At 44.3% G+C, this 22,361-nt stretch overlaps 2 protein-coding genes across 2 annotated transcripts in view; one reads left to right on the top strand and one right to left on the bottom strand.

The window, feature by feature from the left end:
* The first annotated feature begins 715 nt into the window (after positions 1 to 715).
* Positions 716 to 6,163, top strand: LOC143104655 (somatomedin-B and thrombospondin type-1 domain-containing protein). Its single transcript, XM_076268813.1, has 5 exons — positions 716 to 1,011; positions 1,331 to 1,522; positions 1,904 to 1,982; positions 2,150 to 2,332; positions 6,046 to 6,163. Exons 1-5 carry the CDS (start codon positions 792 to 794, stop codon positions 6,161 to 6,163), a joined length of 792 nt encoding a protein of 263 aa, XP_076124928.1. The 5' UTR covers positions 716 to 791.
* A 5,671-nt stretch (positions 6,164 to 11,834) lies between these two features.
* Positions 11,835 to 22,361, bottom strand: part of kcnb1 (potassium voltage-gated channel, Shab-related subfamily, member 1) — a 23,287-nt gene continuing 12,760 nt past the window's right edge. Inside the window, exon 2 of the mRNA XM_076269241.1 lies at positions 11,835 to 13,805. Within this exon, the coding sequence (XP_076125356.1) occupies positions 11,835 to 13,805 (1,971 nt within the window). The remainder of the gene's footprint in view (positions 13,806 to 22,361) is intronic.

Here is a 22,361-nt window from a genome sequence, read left to right as displayed (position 1 = left end):
GGGAGGGACCATTCAGTCTTAGTAGACTTTTTTGCGCAGTTGCTGTGTTGGTAAACACTGCAAACATCCAGTGAGATACACTTGGTATTACATACAGTGATTTCAAGTCATAATGCTTACCTTATAATGTTTATGGAAATAGCTGACACCAAAACATATATATTAATTGAAATACTGTATGTTTGATACAAATATTTGTCAAACGTTTTTTTAATAAATATATATGAAAATATGTAATAAAAAACCCATTCTAAATAAATTCACAGAAGTGCCAACAAAGATGTCCAATGATATGATGATATCAATGATGTCTTAAATTGGTTACCTATTTAGGAAATATTTGTGCTGTAAAATTACATATAAATTGCATTAGCTTGTTCTACTGGGTTACCTTATCTAAAAGGTGTTCGGTATGTAGTTTATTAATTCCAAGGATTATAGTGAGTTATTTGGGATGAGGAAAACTACTATTTACCGGCGGCTCTTTCCCTTTAAGGGAGATACTGTACAGTGAGGATTCACAAATCCACCAAGAGGCGAAGGTCAGCACCTTCTGATAACACGCCTAGTGTGAGTGTGTCCATCAAAAGCTCCACGAGCAGTGACCAATAAGGCCGGTATCTCTGATTATTTAGTTGCACAAGGCGTGTTTTGGTTTCACTTGAACTCCTGCTCGGGGCATTTTCAACTTTGTGAAAGTTGAACTGGAGTGAGACAAAACCAAACATTTTCAACAACGTTTCCGATGGGTGCGTAAATCGTTGTCCAGGAGAACGGGCTCGTTCGTTGACATGTCACCTGGCCGTGAAGGTTTGTGGGCACTTCTTGTCCTTCTGCTAGTTCGGCGCGGCGAAGGAGGCTGTAGAAGCGCAGGCCTGTGCTGCCCTGGCCGAGATCTGTCTTGTGTGACTCAGGACAGCAGGATAGACGGGGGCAACGGAGACTGCTTTTGCGACCAAGCCTGTCTGTCTACGCTGGACTGCTGTCATGATTACGAGTTCGCATGTCCAGGTATTTTTCTTTCCAGATATGCGATTTTATTGCATGATCAATTGTGGACAACTTCCACTTGCCGCACAATTGGTTTCATTAGGTAGCCATATGTAATTGTAAGGTTTCATGTTTTAGGTTTTAAAGTATAGGCTAATAGCCTATAACCAGCCATCAAAGTTATTTTGTTTAGGAAATCGGTGTGTTCGAGTAAGTAAAAAGGTTGTATTACACTTTTATTTACCACTGTAGTAGACGTTAGCCTGATGAAATGATAAAATCTGTCAGCTGACTTAGCAAAAGTTAAACAAACTCTCTCTCTCCCCCTTCCGTCTCCCAGCCGTTCCGTGTGTCGTGAGTGAATGGACTCACTGGTCGGGTTGTGCGGAGCCATGTCGTGCCACAGTGCGCGTGCGACAGAGAACCGTACTGCAGGACGCTCAGAACGGAGCGCATCCATGCCCGACGCTACAAGAGAACGCAGGCTGCGCTGAGTACCACGACCGACAGCGCCAGTGTCGTCAGACTCTCGGTATGGTAAATTAGCAAACCAACGCCAGAATTTTTCATTTGATGTAATCGATTGTTTCTTATAAGGTGGAAGTAAATTATGACCCTTTGTTTTTGGGTAGTCATTGCGAGTTCTGACTCCTCTATGACAGTAGCCTTAACAACATAGCAAACTGTTCCAGCCAATCACCGACGAGATGCGCGTTTAGGAGAGTTTCAATTGCATGGGAGGGAGGGGGAGGGAGTAGCGAGCTAGCTCTCTGTTTTGTTTGAACGTCAACAGAAGTGACGTTACCCACATCGCTTAGAGTACCCTTAAGGATGTTTCAGGCATGTCTTAATTCAATCTGACTGCAGGCTTTTACTTCCTAACATGATGTGATATTGAGTAAAACTCTTGCAGTGCCAGCTCTCATTACCACTGGTGGCTATGGCAATGCCAGGAAAAAGAGGGATGTCCTGGACAGTGGGGACATTGCTGGGTGAGCCTTGAGAGCAGCTCTTTCTAATGTATCAGAGTGATAACATAATTTCAAGTGTCAGTCATACGTTGTGTGTGTGTGTGTGTGTGTGTGTGTGTGTGTGTGTGTGTGTGTGTGTGTGTGTGTGTGTGTGTGTGTGTGTGTGTGTGTGTGTGTGTGTGTGGCAGGTACTGTGTTGAATTTCAGGTCACTTCCCTGACTGAGGGCTGTGCGAGAAGCGTTGGTGCTCACACCCGCTGGATGCAGTACCTGCGCGAGGGTCACCACGTGTGTGTGGAGTGCCAACCGCCGGCCCTGGCCTCCGGACAGACACACTGCTCTGGAGATGGAGAGAATTCCACCGAGGACGGGTCAGTTGACCACAGGGGGAGAACTGAGCCAGTCAGACTGGATGTTGTAAGAAAGGAGAGAGATCCAGAGATTTTACCTGTTGTGGTCTCAAGTGGGCTCTAAGATTGAAATGGGAATCAGAAGAAGCAGATTTGTGGGACAGGTTTGGGAAACATAGAGGTTTGGAAAGTTTACCTAAAGTTAGGTTTTATCAGGTCATACAACCCCTTTTACAAAAAAAAGTTGGGACACAGTGTAACATGTAGATAAAAACTAAATGTGATAATCTGCAAATCACAATCCATATTTAATTGAAGAAAACATAAGATGATCGATAACATGTCAAATGTTGAAACTCAGAAATTGTACCATTTTATGGAAAATATAAGCTCCTTTTGAATTGCACCTGTCCCAACAAGCCTTGAAAAGTTGGGACAGGTGCAACAAGGGGAAAAATGGCATAATGCGAAAAAAAACACAAAGAGGGACATTTTGCAACTAATTTTGTTAATAGGCGATTTGATTGGTATAAGAAGAGCATCCCAGAAATGCAGTCTCTTGAGAGTAGAGTTCTGTGAAAAACTGCATAGGCAAACATTTTTTAAGAATAATGTTCCTCTATGTAAAATTGCAAAAATGTGGGGATTTCATCATCTATAGGAGGCCCAAATAATATCATTAACATATCCAGAGAATCCAAAGAAATGTCTATACACAAGGGTCAGGCCTGAAAAACAGTATCGGATGGCCATGCCCTTTGGGGCCTCAGGTGGCACTGCATTAAAGGGAAACTATGTTGTTTTTTTAGCGTAATCTACCTTAACTTAACAGCTTCGGAATCATTGGAATGGTTATATGACTTTTTCTTGGTTGAATGGTGGCTGTCTCGCTTCCCTCTAGCGTCTGTGAGCGGATAAAACTGCCTTGCAACTTTGGTCAGACGAGCCGCCGGCCTCAGATTCAGAAAGTCTCGTGGTCTCGTGATGTAACAAATTGCTTTATATTTGAAACGTGGTTTACGAATGCCTAGAGCCGTTTATTGGGCACTACGAATGTCTATCAAATGCGTCTGTACGTAGCTCATAACGGCTTTGGTCTGTCGTCATCGTCTTGCTGCTCTCCCTCCGTTCTGTGATTGGTCCCCTAACTGAGGCGAAAATTTGCTCCATGGAATCCAGGCTGCCTAGCAGCGTGAATAAAATTGTGCGCGTAAGGCAGCATGGGAAAACCCAGGCTAGCTCCATCCACAAATACTGGTTAAATATCTACCATGCAGGAGGAAACATTCAAACATGATCCTGACACACCTCCATCTTCTCTGGGTCTGAACGACAGCTTTACTCCTAATCTCAGCTCGTTACCTGTATAAAAGACACTTGTCCACAGTCAATCAATCACTCCAACCTCTCCATCATGGACAAGACCAAAGAGCTGTCTAAAGACATCAGGAACAAGATTGTAGACCTGTATGAGGCCAGAATGGGCTACAAGACTATTGGCAAGAAGCTGGGTGAGAAGGACAACTGTCAGCGTAGACAGACAGGCTTGGTCGCAAAAGCAGTCTCCGTTGCCCCCGTCTATCCTGCTGTCCTGAGTCACACAAGACAGATCTCGGCCAGGGCAGCACAGGCCTGCGCTTCTACAGCCTCCTTCGCCGCGCCGAACTAGCAGAAGGACAAGAACTGATTCGAAAATGAAAGAAACACAAAATGACCGTCAATCTCCCTCGGTCTGGGGCTCCACGCAAGGAGCTTGTTAATGATCTCAAGGTGGCTGGGACCACAGTCACCAAGAAAACCACTGGTAACACACTACGCCGTAATGGATTAAAATCCTGCAGCGCCCGTAAGGTCCCCCTGCTCAAGAAGGCACTTGTACAGGCCTGTTAAAGGAACCGTATGTAAGATTGTGGCCAAAACTGGTACTACAATCACTTTCAAATTACTGTAGAGCGGTGTATCCCCTTCCCCTCCCCTCTGACTGGCAGAGCTGGCAACCTGGATGCAGAAACACTACTCGTGATTAGTAGATAGGTGGAGGGTGGCGCATCTGGCCAAAACACAACATGACAACATCAACATCAGTTGAGAGCTGCAACTTCACTTTTTAAATGACAATATCCTGGCCGGACTACTGTTGTCAGTGATATAAGTATTTGAAATTAACATGATTTCTTAATGCCTAGTGACATATCAGGGCCATTTTATAATTAACTGAAATGCATTTCTTACATATGGTTCCTTTAAGTTTGCCAATAAACACCTAAATGATTCAGAGAATGCTTGGGAAGGTGATCAATGCTTGGTCAGATGAGACCAAAATCGAGCTCTTTGGTATCAATGCGACTCGCCGTGTGTGGAGGAAGAGGAATTCTTACTATGACTCCAAGAACACCATCCCCACGTTAAGCATGGAGGTGGAAGTAATGCATTATGCTTTGGGGGTGTTTCTCTGCTAAGGGGACAGGTCGACTTCACCGTATCGAGGGAAAGATGGATTGGGCCATGTACCATGAAATCCTGGGTGACCACCACCTCCTCTCATCCAGGACACTAAAAATTGGTTGTGGACGGGTCTTCCACGGCACGACAATGACCCAAAACATACAGACAAGACAACAAAGGAGTGGCTCAAGAAGAAGCACATTGAGGTCATGGAGTGGCCTAGCCAGTCTCTGGATCTTAATCCTATAGAATATCTGTGGATGGAGCTGAAGCTTCGACTGGCCAAGCGACAGCCTCGAAACCTTAAAGATTTGGAGAGGATCTGCAAAGAGGAGTGGTCCAAATTCCTCCTGAGATGTGTGCAAACTACAGGAAATGCCTGACCTCTGCACTTGCCAACAAGTGTTTCTCCAATACTAATGTTTTGATAGAGGATCAAATACTTATTTCACTCAATGAAATGCAAAATAATTTATCTTTTTATGTGATTTTCTGGAATTTCTTTTTGATATTCTGTCTCTCTCTGTTAAAATAAATCTACCATTAAAATTATAGACCGTTCATTTCTTTGTCAGTGGGCAAACTTAAATTAGTGAGGGATTCAAATCATTATTTCCTCCACTGTAACTGATGCATGCATCACACTCACACGGCATTCTTTTTGTTTCTCCTGGACTTTCACTGCAATAAAATAAATGTTTGGTTAGCCTTAATCCTGTTGTCCGCTTCCCTTCCTTAGGGTTCTAAGAGCAACAACATGGCTGCCCAGTCCTCCCCCCCAAACCCACCACCACCTCCATGTTTTGCGCCTCTATATAGTCTTTTCTCTTTTTTTTTAAATCATTCTTTGTATGGTTTTGTTTTTTTCCCTCCTGAGAGGGCTCCCAAACAGATTGCCACCTCCCTAATTTAAAGTCGAAGTAGTCTCTCATCCTCAGTTTTGGCCTCTTTCTGCTGCTAGATGTGTCCTCATCAACAGCCAAATATGATTAAAATCTCTAGCTGACCGACACGCAATGTCTTCACTTTGCGCTTGGCAAAGTGAAGACTTATGGCCACAACATTGGAAAAATGGCCTTCACTCTATTTTAAACTCGACTAAACCAGTAGATGTCACTCCAGGACCACATATTGCAAAAGAAAAAACAACTAACATGGCAAACATAATGTGTCTTTTTGTACACTTTGAAAATGTTGAATTTGCTGGTTGGTATTTATATTATTCTATATTTATAGATACATTGATCACTACATTGCAAAGTGAGATTTCTTTACTTCTTTGTCCTTAGGAACGTGTCTCTGCAGTGGCAAGCAGTGGGCAACCCGAGGTGCAGAGGATTATGGAAACGAGTCCGGAGACAGGAGTCCTGCACCTGCCCCTCTGTACACAGCTTCCTGTTCATTTAGATATTCTACTCTACCACACACACACACACACACACACACACACACACACACACACACACACACACACACACAATACAAATACACTTGAACAAATACATTAATGCTTTACTGAGAACAGGAGAAAACAGCAGTAGTTTCACTGTCAATATTACTGTAGTAATACTGAGATTGTTTTGGTTGCACTACATGTAACTTTGAACCACATATCCATTGATTTTCTTGAATTTCTGTTGAATGTAATGCCTTATCTTTTGGACATCCTTGAATGATATGTTAGTAGGCATAGCTTGTTTTGAGGCAAGCACCCTTGAGACATGCATATCCATTGTTAATAATATTTCTGTTAAAAACAAGCCACAGTTGTCTGTGCTTGCAAGCTGGAAAATAAATATCTTTGGACTGTTACTGTGGAGTGTTAATGTCTGACTAAGATATAAAGAGTGAATTCCCAAAGCTGTGAGTACTGTGCACTCCTGCTGAGATTGTCTGTGTGCCCAAGGCTTAAGCCAGCCCAACGTGACCCAAACTCTTCCCAACAAAGCCCATCCTCCCCAATCAACAAGTCACCCAACTCACAAACAATTTCCTGAGAATCAAATCAGTAATTTGTATGGTTTATTGAAATTTTAGCCAGTTGAAAGGAGGGAATGTTCGTTACCAAAAGAAGGTGAACAGTTTGACACAATTGTCCTTGTTTACAGCACATGTACCGGCTTGAGTTAGCCACGCGTTTGAACGGTCACAGCTCCAGAATTACAACATGCATGAGCAACAGAAACATTTAGTACACAAACGACCTCATAGAAAGTCAACAGGTAAAAACGTACAAAACACTGCCTCAAGACCTACAAACAACAGCGTAAGGAGAGGTGGAAACGGGGACTAATACTCTTATTCTCTCTCTCTCTTTATCTCCATCGTGCACTCTGGTACTCTTTAAATAATCCTTTTTCAATTATAGATCTATATCAATAGCTTTATACATTTTTAAATTCTCTTTCGTGTATAAGTTTTTTCTGTATTTGTTTTATTGTACAATATCTTTAAGAAAGGAACATGAAGACTCTTGATTGTGCTTTCCAGTTTAAAACATGTAAGCATACAAAATTTACCTCCCATAAATGTCCTCCTGTTGATCACTATTTCGTGTTTAAGGCGCTTCATTTCTAACAGTGGTGTTTGACTAATGGGTGCAAAACAAAAATCATGACAAAATATACAGCGTTGAATAACAATGAGCCCACAGGTGTGGTATGAAGAAAATCATCACAGTTTATCAGTTGAAACACCCAGAACACTTGGCTCAGTAAATCCTGTTTGATGTTTATTTGCCTTGTAGCTCCAAGAGCCCTGTTTTTTTTGTGTATCTATGCAGTCAAAGTTGCAGTGTATATGTATTTGTGTGTGTGTACGTGTGTGTGTGTGGTCCCTTGCCAAGAAAGACAGAATTGTGTGAATGGACAGAAGGCTGGCTCTCCATACTCAAACCTTACAAAATCCCTAACCAATTTCTGGAGTCAAAGGAGAATGGTTGATTGTCATTTTTGCAACCTTTCTGACAGCATTATAAAACAGTGCTCATGCTTTACGTTTTAAGTACCTTCCAAAATAACACCCTGTGCAATTTAGAGACATTTGGGATGCAGTCCTGCACACACTGGTATGAGATACCAAATGCAAATCTAGACGTGTCTGTCAGAGATGACAGATCTCAGAAATTGTGAAACAAAAACTCAAGTGAGAAACATTTAAGAGGACATGTTTTAGTAAACAGTTGTAACCTACTTCCCTGATAGAGTCGCACATATACTCTTGTTGTCACACAAACACACTCAAAAATAAATAAAGTAAAGTATTACACCTGTGTTCACTTTCACTCTTATCTCTGGTCGGGTCTAGGCACTCTGTATCCATGCAGAGTAGGACCTCGTGAATGGCTTTTTATAGCACAGTGAGAGAGGACAGATATACAGTAGATTCATCTATTCAGATAGTGTGGAGCACAAACTACAAAACGCAACCTCTTGTATGTTCTGGTCAGTGGAGTGAATCTGCACTTTCTCCTTAAAAAACTAGATTTGAGTATAAAGATGAAGTTGTCTGTAAATTAAGTTTGTGAGACTGAATTGCCTTCATTGAAATATATTTTGACAGCACATTTACAACTGGGTATGTAATGAGGTATTTTCATAATTCAGTTGCTTTACTTTATGTAGCTGTTTCTGTTATGTATGATTAACTTAGACATTTTGGCTGACAATTCATCTTGCAAATTACATAACACACCAATCTTATTTTGTAATTCATTTTGCACATGAAATTGGGTAATGACACCAATAAAATATTTAATACATCAAACATTTTTTTCATATTTATTTCAGAAAATTCACTGATAGAAACGTAAGGTTCCAGTAATTGCCGAGGCATCCTTTAACTATCCCACCTTAGGCTACTCATCTTGTGGGCACCGTGAGCGTGAATGCAAGTTATCCACCGTCATCGAACACATCAGATAGAAATACTGTGAGAATGTGGTGGTTGACTAAAACTGTTTTGCTTTTCAAAGCTCTCTGTCTCTGGGCCATCTCTCTTGGCAGCCTATTTGCTGAAGCTGTTTGTGTTTAGGTCTGTGGCTGCTTTGGTTGCATTGGCAGGGCATTGGTCTAACATGCTGCTGCTCACATGTGTTAAAGCAGCCATTTTTTCTTCCATTAACGCGTCCAACATATAGCCTTATTATTTTTATCACTCTTTCCGGCCTCTGTGATGTTCTCTATTCCCACTTTTCCTTGTTACTCTCTTATTCTCCAATACCCCCCCCCTCTCTCTCTTTCTCATTCTCTCTCTCTCTTTCCCTCCCTTTCTTTCATTGCTATTCTCCCCACACCTTGGCTCATTGCTCTCAATTCATTTACAGCAGTGGGAACACATACACATTACACCAAAGAGGTTTTGTACCAAAACACGGACAATTACGCACACACAGTCTCTCTGTCTCTCCCTCACACACACATAAACCCCCCCCTCCCACACACACACACATCCACACCAAAACACACATACAAATATGCTTTCACTGACATTTGTAGCATATATCTGTATTCTATGTGTGCACATATCTGATATTATCAAGACTCCAATAGCCAAGTGCTGTACAGTCCTGATAGCATCCTGCACTGGATGGGCTAGCTGTTACCATGGCAACTAGCTGTAGTTATCTTGAAGACACTGCCTTCTATATGTGTATTCAGTCTGTCACAGCACACACGCACACGCACACACGCACACACATACACACATACACACACACACGCACACACACACACACACACTATGAGAGTGGACTACTTTGGCTTTCCATGTCAAGACGACATTGCACTGTACAAGAATGATTAAGTATCAAAATAACATTTTTTTGTCTCCATAAATACTACTGCCAAAATAAACCTCTGATTTAAAAGCAAAAATACAAGACAGCATACAACTTAATGCCGGCATTTTCTGTGCTACAAAATATCCTCGAAGCATTCTTCCCTCCTCTCTTCTCCTCCATCTTGTCTCCTTTCCCTTTCTCATTCCATTCCCTCCTTCTGTCTCGCCTTCCATGCTCCTCCTAGCCCTGCCTTGGCCTCCTGTCCATTCACAAATGGCTGGCGTAGGTGTGTTCTGGCAACATACTGCAGAAAGGATCTCTCTGAGGCCAGCTTCCTGCCAGATTAGGTGCAGAAGGTGTCAGTAAAAAAAAAAAAGTAAACACACTGTCTACTGCCCCTGGAAACGATTAACAAAGTAAAGGTGAGACTCACAATTCTCATTAACGCGCAAAACAAATGTCATCTCTAACGGAAGTTCAGAGGGGGCCTTAATCAAGATGATTAACGAGCTACACACTTCCCTCCTCTGTCAGCTTTGGGAAGTTGACCATGCCTACCTTCCGACCGCGTTACTAACTTTGGCACCCCATCCACTGCCCATCTCACCAATCATGCTGTCTACACTCGTTAAAGGGAATTTCCCCATCTGCTGGAGAAATTGCGCATTATGCTATTTCAAACTGTGGGAAAAGGGAAGTTTGGCAGAACTATGTGGATGTTACAAGGTAAGAAACCGGGACGGTAGTCTCAATGTTGCAAGGTTGGTTTTCCGCCTGGGGACGCTAGGCACAGCGGGGAAAGTCACCATTTTCACCGGAAGAGGTGAAACAACAACACCAAATGATTTCTAAATGGGTTTATTACGTTGAAATAGTTGCCAAGTTTCCCTTTAACTTGATTATTAAAAGGAGCAAAATACGGGTTTGCTTTGATGAATGTATTCATAGATTGAATGACTTTCATATATCCATATTTAAACCTTTAGGCTGCATTAAATTAGAAATAGAGACCTTGGCAAAATGAGACCATCTGAAGAACTGGTGCATCCCTAGTGATACTGATGATGATTCTAATGAACATTCCACATGGTAACAGGCTCCACTGGATTTCTGAGACCAAGTGACCAAACTAGTCTCTAGAATGGAACAGGAATAATTCATATAAAAATAATTCATAACTGTGTACATGTCTTCAAGGGGTAAAAGCGTTTACACACAAATACACGTACTTACATTTCAGTAGCACACACGCACACACATTCTCGCATACACAGATAGACACAGATAGACACACATACACACACACACACACACACACACACACACACACAGTATGTTAGTAAGGCCTGCACTTTGCTAGGAATGGGGGCAAGAGTAAACATATCAGCTCATTGGCTAGTCACGTGTTTGTGTGTCTATGTGTGTCTGTAAAGCCTGATTTGGGACTGTGTGAGAGATCTGGACAGTGGTAAGCTAGAGGATAACATCAGGGAGGCTCCCAGGGCAGTATTAGTCTCCCCTCACACCTCCGACCACCATGCCAGTGTTCTGTCACCCCCCCCCCCACACACACACACACACACCAAACCCCAGCCCCCAACAGTAAAAGACAACCCTGGCAGCACCCGTCTTCTCCCCCACGGTAAACGCTCACTGCGTGAAGTCCCACCAATCCCAGACCACTATGGCAGCTTCCTCTTGCTCCTCCTTCATCTTCCTCTCTCCAGTCTCCCTCAAGTCAGAATGTAAGAGCCCCCTTTATCCAGCCCCAACCAACTCCCCCACCCGCCCCACCGCCAATTCAGTCTAAGCCACACTTAGACAGACAGTGACTCCATCCCGAGCTTCCTCCACTCAATCGGTCTCAGCATCATAGAGCAGGTGTTGTTGGGGAGGCTCAGTACAGAGGACGCTGCCGTACCCTGCAGTTAAAGGGGGGTCTTGACAAAGATGGGGTGTGATTGGAGCGAGGGAGGGAGGAGGGGGTAGGGTGCAGCGTCAGAGGGACACCACATCACACCGGCAGCCCTAAGTCTCCTGGCTCTGGCAGTTTTTCCCTTTTTTTGCCAGGTACCAAAAGGTTTGTAAACGGTCAAAAGGCGGCAAACACGTCCTTCTCTTGCCACCAGCAATATGTCTATCTCTCTCTCTCTCTCTCTCTCTCTCTCTCTCTCTCTCTCTCTCTCTCTCTCTCTCTCTCTCTCTCTCTCTCTCTCTCTCTCTCTCTCTCTCTCTCTCTCTCTCTCTGTGGCGTCCTCCCTCCCCCTCTCTCTGCGTTCGGATGCCCCTCGTGGGCTCTCAGTGGTTATCATTGAAGTTTTGAGAACGTCCCGATCTGTCTGCCCTGGGCCTCCGTAGCTGGTCAGAGCCCAGGTGGTTCTCCTGACCGCTGCCTGGGCGACCGCCTTCCGGGCGCAGCAAGCAGTTCTGTCCCAGCAGCCTCTGGGCCGCCTCCAGGTGGTTGGTTCCCGTGGCGACGGCAGCGCACCCCGTCTTGGCGCTGGCGCCGCCCAGGAGGCGGTCGACGGGTCGGTGCTCCTCGTCGTCGGTGTCGGCGTCGATGTACCGGTTGATGGAGGCGTCGTGGAAGGTGAAAATGGCCGGGGTCGTGGAACCTTCCGGGCTCTTGGGCGGCGTGCGGCTGCTGGCCGTCGTGTAGACGGACGCCTCGGGGCTCAGGAGCGAGCGGTCAGAGAGGACGGAGCTGTCCGACTGAGGGCCGCCCCCGCTGGCGGGACTGGACTCCCCTCCTCCACCTCCACCTCCTCCGGCCCCGCAGGGGTACCGAACCCGGTAGGCATGGCCCACCTTGAGCGGGTTCCCCAGGGGCTTGTGGTGCCTGGTGGTGCCCTCAGGCCCCGGGGGCTTGATGGCGGAGCACGGCGGGATGAGCAGAGCCTCCTGGTGCTCCAGAGGGGTCTGCAGGCTGGACGGCCGCTTGCTGGCGGGGCTGTGAGAGAAGCGCTGGCCCTCCTGCAGCACCAGGCTCGTTGCTGGACTGTAGGGGAAACCCCGCGGGTTCTCCTGGAAGTCTGTGGCGCAGCTGATGTAGCTGTCGATGCTGGACAGGCTCTTCATGTCGGACACGCCGTCTCGCCCTCCCAGGGCGTTGTGCGCCTCCGGGCCCGGCAGAGCCTCCAGCTCCATCTCCTCCCGCCGAGTGGCGATGGCTCGCGTGCCATCGGCGTTGTTGAGGTTGGGCTGCGACTGGGTCTTGGCCATCTGGTTGTAGATCTCCTCCAGCTTCTGAGCGCTGAGGTGCTGGGGCGGGCAGGCGTCCCCCCGGGCCTTGCTTGGCGAGCCCTGCTCCATGTTGTAGGAGTGATTGGACCCGTCGTCCAGGGCAGGCTGCTTGGAGGACCACTTCCAGCGACTGGGCGAGAGGTGGTTGTCGTGGGGCTTGTCTCCCGGCCCTCCTCCTCCTCCTCCCCCCCTCTCCATCACCACCACGTCCAGCAGCTCGGTGCCGCGGGATAAGGCCTCGCGCACGTTCATGGACACAATGCTGCCATTGCGCTTGGCCCTCTCCAGGGCCTCCCGCCGCTTGATGGCCTTCTCCTGCCGCTTCTGCTCCTTGTAGAACTCCGAGAAGTTGTTGACGATGATCGGAATGGGAAGCGCGATCACCAGCACGCCGGCGATGCAGCACAGTCCGCCGACGATCTTCCCCAGCAGTGTCTTCGGGTAGATGTCGCCGTAGCCCACCGTCGTCATGGTGATGGTGGCCCACCAGAACGAGGCCGGGATGCTCTTGAACTTGGTGTCGTCCTCGTCCTTCTCGGCGAAGAACACCAGGCTGGAGAAGATCATGATGCCCATGGCGAGGAAGAGGATGAGCAGGCCCAGCTCGTTGTAGCTGCGCCGCAGCGTGAAGCCCAGCGACTGCAGGCCCGTGGAGTGGCGCGCCAGCTTGAGGATGCGCAGGATGCGCATGATGCGGAAGATCTGCACCACGCGCCGCACGTTCTGGAACTGCAGCACGCTCTTGTTGGACTCGGTCAGGAAGATGGTGACGTAGTAGGGCAGGATGGCCAGCAGGTCGATCACGTTCAGCGGGCCCTTGAAGAACTTCCACTTGCTGGGCGAGGAGAGGAAGCGCAGCAGGTACTCCATGGTGAACCAGGCGATGCACACGGCCTCGATGTGTGCCAGCTGCGGGTTGTCGGTGGCCTGGCCGAACTCGTCCATGTCCTGCAGCTCGGGGAGGGTGTTCAGGGACAGGGCGATGGTGGACAGCACGATGAACAGGATGGAGATGATGGCCAAGATCTGCCGGGGAAAGGGGACAGAAGATGCCGTTACCTTCAGAAATGAGGAAAGACTTGCAGCTTGAAGTGAGAGACTATGATTATGGCTACTTACAATATCAAATAATAACAATAAACAATAACGGTAAACAAAAGACTAATATTGTAACCGCATCAACGATGGTAAAACAACAAAATCTAGACTAAGACTGGACTAAAGCACTAATAACAGGCAAAAGGTTCTCCTGCATAAACTAAAGCTCTCATGTAGGCTATGGGATTATTTTAACTGAGCTCACCCACTAATGTTTGCGCTTCGGACCTAGCTCATGGTATCAAATTAGCAAATAGATTTCATTGACTTTAGACTTTGCATTCTGCACTTTTTTAATGTAAATTAGAGCCTTTAGTGTTCTTCATATGATATGAAATATCCTGTCTAATAGCATCCCTGTGAATGAATAGTAAAAGGAATGCTTCTACTGGTAAGAATGAAATCAGATACTGACTGCAGTAGTGAGTCATTTTGCCATCATGACTTGTAGTGCGGTAAATTCCATAATAACAGTCACATTGACATTTTGACATTGTCTTTTATGACCACTGAAACACACACACATAATATGCCCCTTCTATGGTAAAGAGTTTATAAAGAGACAAGACGGTACTGATTGAGGTGGGTGTATAGCAACAGACTTGTGCCCCTTTAACAGCAGGCCTGTGAACAGCTGCCATAGCAAGTAGCTAGCAAGGAGCAGAGCACAATCAGAACACCAGTAGCCATGGTAACATAATGCAGCAGGCTGGGTGCCGCTTTCTCTGAGGCAGTGCATATGCAAATGTGAGAGGACAGCAAGAGAAAGACACAGAAAGAGAGAGAGAGAGACAGACAGAGAGAGAGAGAGAGAGAGAGAGAGAGAGAGCATGCATTAAACACAATTGAATGGGGTTTTGCAAGTGCAACTGTATATTTTGGGTTGAAGAACACAGAACGGTAGATCCTTAACCGTATGCTTAATATGTGAGCGTGCATATGCTCACTCAGAGCCACTGAAAACTGTTCCATATTCACTTCACACAGCACTGTTACATTTTCACTACAATTAGCATCCACAGTGGCATACAGTACAGTTAAGGTGGATGTTTCCCCAGTATGTTTGTTCCCAGGAAATCAAACTACGTAATTACTCAGCCCCTTACTCCTTGGCGAGATGACGTGAGAAACACTGCTGTATACATGTCAGGGCCATCTGAAATCATTTATGCCCATTGACAGTTTGATGATAAATGTAATTTATTGGGACAGAATGACTTTCAGTGACCATTCAACCAATATTCATCAAACTCTCCACATACATGTCAGCTAAGACTAACTCTCTTCTAACTCTAACCTAACTCTAAACCATAACATTAAAGTAAGACTATCAAAACACTGTTCAAATGTGTTACAGATACAGATACATTGCCAGTTGTTTATTGTGAGTCATCCAGTTGAATTTGGCCCTTTTCCATGACCTGGAATAACATGAATTTATTGACTGCCACAATAAATTATCTTTCAATGATATGGCAATATGAAAATTAGGTCAGTCACTGAAAATAGGTCAGTATGCATATAGGTCATAAAGATCTACTTAACTCATATAGCTACATAAAGGTTTATTGTTTTGTTTACTGCTAAGTTATGACTTTCTATCAAATATGCATTTGAAACCTAAACCTTGATTTAGAACACCTTAGCTGAGCAACATACCTTGAACTTACCTGACATATGACTACATAAAAATATGCCAACACTGTCTTTATCATATCAACAAACACCAGTAGCTATGCAAGTTGATATGTCAAAAAGGGGTGTTAGTGGTAAAATACATGTAAGTGGTGGGTAAACATTCTGTGATCACGGTAAGGTGGACTGCGCCATCAGATAAAAAAAAAAAAGCCATTCAGAACATGTTTGATGATGGTGGAGGTTATTGTCCAATGTTTATAACAATACCAGTGGTATTAAATGGTTACTAGAGTGTTGATGAGTGTACATATTGTGAATCTGGATAATACAGTGTGATTTTTAAATGTTAAAAGTTGCAATTGGTGAATAAACGGTTTGATATGTGGATAAACTCTAATAAGAGGTGGATAAACTCTATTTCTGAAATTTCAGAGGTGCATAACTGTGTTTACTCACGTTTAGCCTCCACTATATCCCTGATGTCAAACACTGTACAAGCGCTTTTCATGGACATGGAGTGGAGTGAACAAAGGAGATCAATGATCATAGTAGAGCATATTGTATTATGATATCCATTTCTTTGTTTGGGGATTGTACACTTTCCCACTTTTTCAAGCTTCGCCTATAGCTAAAATATAGCCTACTGTATATCTTTTAAGCTTGAGTGACGTGGCTACACAACCTCTTAACTCTGAGAAATCAACTTAAATGATTGGAGTAGAAAGTAAACTTATGTTGTTCCTGTAGCTTCGTTTGTGTCTGAAATGTATTGTTGTTGCAAGCGACATGGTTAATGTGTACATGCTATCTGAGTATCTCTGTGCATTGCTGTTTGTGTGCTTGTCTGTTGTGTTTGTGTGCACTGCACATACAGTAGTAAGCAGTAGTGTGCATTACAGCAGTGATGGAAGCCCACCTCATCCTCCCTATGGGACTAGTGAGGGGAAGAGATCATCGAATGTCTGCTTAGGCAGCCGTGGCCTACTGGTTAGCGCTTCGGACTTGTAACCGGAGGGCCCTTGAGCAAGGCACCTAACCCCTCACTGCTCCCTGAGCGCTGCTGTTGTTGCAGGCAGCTCACTGCGCCGGGATTAGTGTGTGCTTCACCTCACTGTGTGTTCACTGTGTGCTGAGTGTGTTTCACGGATTGGGATAAATGCAGAGACCAAATTTCCCTCACGGGATCAAAAGAGTATATTTACTTATACAAGCAAAACAGAGCAATATCTAACCCCTCCTCATAAAGGTCAGAGGTAGGCTACTGCTTAAACGTGAGTTGTGCAACAGGAGTTTTGCAAAAGAGACACTTTCTCTCTTCGTGGGGCAGCCGTGGCCTACTGGTTAGCGCTTCGGACTTGTCTTGACTTGTTTGAACCCCGACCAGTAGGCATGGCTGAAGCGCCGCTGTTGCTGCAGGATTAGTGTCTGCTTCACCTCACTGTGTGCTGAGTGTGTTTCACTAATTCACGGATTGGGATAAATGCAGGGATCAAAAGAGTATATATACTTACTTACTCATTACCACACAGAGGCAAGAAAAATCAGCAGCAACACTTCTTGTTTAGACTTTCACAATTAACCAGGAGGGAAATACAGTGTACAGTATTCTGAAACTATTTCACTCAACATGGAGAGAGACAGTGAAAGAGAAAGAGAGAGAGAGAGAGCAGCAGAAACTAACGAGTGGTGTGAAATTTCAAATTTTCTCCATAAAAACCCTGTGGCGTGAGACGGCCATCCTGCCAGTCACCCAGTTGCCCCTATCAACCTCCAATCAGGATGGCTCAACACTGTTGCCATAGATACATAGCAGATGTTTACAATGATAGTGCTTCCTCAGCCATCCTTGAGGCACCTCTCAGTCCCCTGTTGTTTCTCTAGATTGCCGTGCCTTAGGTGGGCTATGAAAAAACAGGGTCGAGTCCCAATGAAATCAAATCACCACACCATCAACAAACACAGCAGGTGACTGTCAACATGATTGACACTTGTAAACATGAGCACCATGTGATGTGAACATATAGCGAGTTAGCATGAAAGCAGAACAGCTGATGCAGATTTTCTTTGTGAATAGTTAAGATATCTGGCTTTCCATTCTGATAGCTGGAATATACTGTGGATACTCTGAGAAAACCAATTTGCCCATGACCGTGTTGCCCACCTGAGCTCTATAATCTGCAACTACAATTTGAACGGATTTCCTCTGTATTCACCTTCCCATGAGACGGGAATCCCTGTCTGTCAGTGCTATGGCATATGCACTGCCCGCTGGCTGGAGGTGATAAATCCTTATGGCAGCAGGCAGTATCTGAGTAATGTTGGAAAATAAGGCTATAATTGACAGAATCTTGAACTGAAGGAAGATGTGTGCCTGGTCGGTGTGCTGCTAAAAGATACAAGCAGCTATTCTTACTGATATTTGGTTATTGATATTTGAGCTCAACAGCCAAACAATTAACACCCAAGCTGTCCATGATCCCAAAACAGAGCCTCTTAATTTGCATTTATGGAGCCAGGACTGCACACACACACACACGCACGCACGCACGCGCACGCACACACACACACACACACACACACACACACAGAGAGAGAATGCACAGAATGAATTTGACAAAGAGTGCATTGGATTAGTATTGTGGACTTCTCCTTTAATTTCTTGTAAAGTGCATATTTTAGAACTGAATGCAGAAAACTGACAAGCCGTAACAGAGCAACAGCATATCCATTCTAAACTTAGGAACCCAAACTGTTTTGATGCAAAATGCATATGCATGTATTGTCAGGAACAGGTTGGACTATTGCAATTCTTAAAGGGCCTTCCAAACAAAATAAGTCACAGTTTTTATAAATCTGCTTTAGTATGAGAATGTGCTATACATTTTTTTTACTTAAATTGAAAGGTTCAAAACAATAAGAGACACTGTCCCCTCTCTACCCCTCATCTGCTTCCCTCTGGTCCTCTGCCAAGGGCTCATTATAATTACGTTAACCCCCAGGGCTCCCTTGTGAAAGAGATTTGAATATCTCAATGGGACATCACCTGGTCAAATGAAGGATAAATAAAATAAAAAACAAAAAAATCATGAGCCATTGTATGCTGATCTGGTGGGGGTTTCATTAGCAAAGCGGATATGCTAGCTAAAGTGCACTGAAAACATAATCCTGTTATGAAAACACATGACATACCTGTGTGTAATGATACAAATGTACAGTATATATGGGCAAATCTTGGGGGAAAATATTGTCTTACATGTTTGCATGTGTGTTCTCACTCATTGTTTGGATTACGTTTGTAAATACTGTACGTATGGGTATGACAGTTGAAATAACAGTAAATAGAGTAGAGTAGAGTATCATTTATTAATCCCGAGGGAAATTACCTAATATTTCAGTTCACAGCCATTTCAAAATGCACTAGTCAAAAGTGGCGTTTTGAGGGATTAGTGGGTACACAGCTCCAATACTTTATAACTTTTCTTTGGTCAGTAGGCCAGGTCTCACAAAAAAGCTTGTGTGAACAGGGCCGTGATATGCATGGGGGGGGCATAGGGGCCTATCAGCACTGCCTATGCATAGGGCCCAGGATCTTGTGCTACGCCCCTGTGTGTGAATGTACATGAGCATATTACTAGGTTTGTGAGACAGCTAATTGGGGTGTGTGTGTGTGTGTGTGTGTGTGTGTGTGTGTGTGTGTGTGAAAGAGAGACAATTGAGAGAGAGAGATAGAAAGAAAGAGAGACAGACAGAGAGAGAGAGAAAGTGATGCATCCTTACACCCCACTGTGACAGAAGCCAGACACAGAGGGAGGAAAAAAAACACCAAGCCCCATCAGCTCCCATGTTAGCTTTTCAGACGACCTTCCCTGGCGGGAGGTCGTCTGACCCTCTCAATGAACATCAAAACCTCAGCCACCAATCAAATACACACACACACACACACACACACACACACACACACACACACACACACACACACACACACACACACACACACACACACACACACACACACACACACACAAACACAATGAGCTGTCCAGCTGTCACATAAACTCCTAGTGCCATGATCTACAGAGACCAGGCTATGCTCTGACACGCTCAGATGTCTTGAGCTTCAGATTCAGTCCTGGCTGCTATATGCAGACGGCCAGGAAGCAAACAATGAACGAAGACTGTCTTGAAAATGCTTAAATGTGCAACACTTTATTGTAAGTTATTATCTTATAATTAGACCTTGTGTTAAATTCCACAAAATGTCTCCTCCCTTTGCTGTCCATTTTGTGTGTGTGTTGTACATGGTAGCCTACTCTTACTCTGTACATGGGGAAAAAAGTGTCTTGGACCAAACCATCCCAGCTAATCAACACTGCAACACTTCAGCAACACAGAAGAGAGGGTTATAATTTATTGGTGTGACTGGCTGTTGATGCCATTTCAAACCTTTTTCAGTCAAACTTCTACAGTACTTCATTAACTACTGTTGTTGATCTGTAAATTATGAAATACTTGTAGCATTAATAATTTATGGGCTATGCGGATAATTGCTAGCATTGCTAGCATAGTCTGTCTTCATTATGACTATGCATTTGCTGGCTTTTTTTAGCAACACATTGTTACCCTACTGAAGCAGGAATGCTTCACTCACAGCCATCACTCACCCCATTTTCGCTTCTATTACCTGCTCTACATCACCCAATCTGATGTTGCAAAGCCTCCCACTTCCTCTTCATTCACCTCTATTTCACTTTTGAGCTCACATTACCCATTATCATTGTCAGACAGTGGACATCGCTTGCACACAATCTCCGGTAGGCATCCTAGGACCATGGCCAGCTACCACGCCAAATATCACTCAATCAGCAATTGCATCAACTGTAGACTGGTACGCCACCCCCATTCAGTAATGAATAGTGCACTACAAATGCGCAGAAACCATTCAGTTACATTACGCAGATTAAAGGACAGCTCCTGTCTAAGAACAATCTGGGGTCTATTTTTGGAAGATAACAAGTGCAAACTTTTGCTTGGGGCCAAAATCATGTTAATTGGAGTAGTTTGCATTTATGCATTTACAACTTAATAGTATATAGCGATAGCCTTGAGGACAAGCTCACGTCAAAGTAAATCACTACTTTTGACAGTATATTTACTCCTCTGTGATACTGTGGAGGGGGTCCCTACAGACTAACCAAAGTAATTTGAACTTTCAGTGCACAGAAAGGATATAAAAAGGACAATTTGTGCAGTCAGCGTGTTGCATTATTATCGTTTCCGTGTCCGCCATCTTGTGTGAAGAAAGTCTGTGCAAGTCGATTACCGAACTCTCATCCTTGTGATTCCATTGACAGTAGGGATTTGAAAATCAACTTGTACAGACTTTTCTTAGCAAGATGGCGGTGACCGGAAGAAGAATCTAGGTAATTCACTGACTGCACAGTCCTTTTTATACCCTTTCTGTACACTTGTGATGCTTGCACAAAGTACTTGGCAATGGCCATGCCATATCAGCTAGTTTGGATCAGAGGAAAAAAAGATTGCTCAATCAATTAATTTGAGCTTGAATACTGTACAGTATGTAAGCTACTTGACCTCTTAGTCAGCATGCCCCCCCCCCCCCCCAGTCTGCAGTTGATTTGAGCTTGAATACTGTATGTAAGCTACTTTATAAAGAACATTTCAAGTTTTCTCCACCTATCAGCTTAAAAAAGAGAATGGGCATTAAGCTTATCAATATTTGCACATATATTACAAACTGTGTATATTCTGTATGCCTGCATGTATTGAACCTTGAGGTATGTACCGTGGCAGTTCAGGACGAATACCTATCTTGCTAAAGCCCTGTGCCTGGTCATTTGTTTGGTAGGCAGGGTGTTCATCATTGTTACAGTAACAATCACAATCATCTCAACTGCCTTTCAGTTAAGAGGTCAATATCATATCTGAACTCTGACACATGTTCAGTATACTCTATTGGCCGGTTATCATCTGGCAAGACTCCTGTAATCAACATTGATGAAAAGTCCATCATTAGGTTAACTAAGATGATCATTTATAGGGATGTTCCCCTGTGTGATATGCCTGTTTATCATTGCTTTAGAAATGTACAGTGTAAAAATAGCAAAATAAGACAGATGTTGTTGGCAACAGATGTTGTTGGCAAATATTGTCAAATAGAATACTGCATAGTCTGGATTGATTGCTCTGAATAGGTTAACCCCCAGGCTAAGGTCTTCTACTTTGTGCCACAGTTCTTTAGACAGACAGCTTTTTCAAATAGCAAGTCCTGTTGTGCCGTTGATAGCAGGGATTGTAATCTTATAAACTCACAACACGTCATTAGCCATAGCTTACCGTCAGTACATACGACATAATGATGGAGTTGGGTCCAGTAAACTGTCCTGTTTCAACAACATTAACAAAGCACTGCAATGTAGGATATGACACTAATGCCCTTCTGATTTGCCATAATGTCATGCTTGCATACAATTTGTCTTGGCGCGGTGGCCTGGTAGACCAGGTGAAAGCCACCAGTGGAGCTTATAGCCAGCGACGGCGTCACATTAGCGCTGCACTCATCCTGACAGCACCTCTCCAAGGGACAGGGTTTCCATGGAGACAGGAGAATACCATGTCTTTGCCATTTGTCACACAAGGATGGCATGGCAAGTAGAGGTGGATAGACTATTAAAAGATTGTCTGCTAGTAAGAGGAGTGGTTACTGAACAGACACACAGTGCACTCATTTTTTTTTTAATCTCTTTGATCAGAGAGATGTAGGCTACACAATATTGTCCATCATAAGAGGGGAACCTCTGTGATATTTTACTAATATAGGAATTTGTT

The sequence above is a fragment of the Alosa pseudoharengus genome, unplaced genomic scaffold, assembly GCF_046254945.1.
Source record: "Alosa pseudoharengus isolate Yale_2024_CS ecotype anadromous, Long Island Sound unplaced genomic scaffold, YU_APseudo_1.1 YU_APseudo_1.1_scf_5, whole genome shotgun sequence".
In the NCBI taxonomy this organism is placed as follows: Eukaryota; Metazoa; Chordata; class Actinopteri; order Clupeiformes; family Clupeidae; genus Alosa; species Alosa pseudoharengus.
This window is presented reverse-complemented; position numbering and strand designations above follow the sequence as displayed.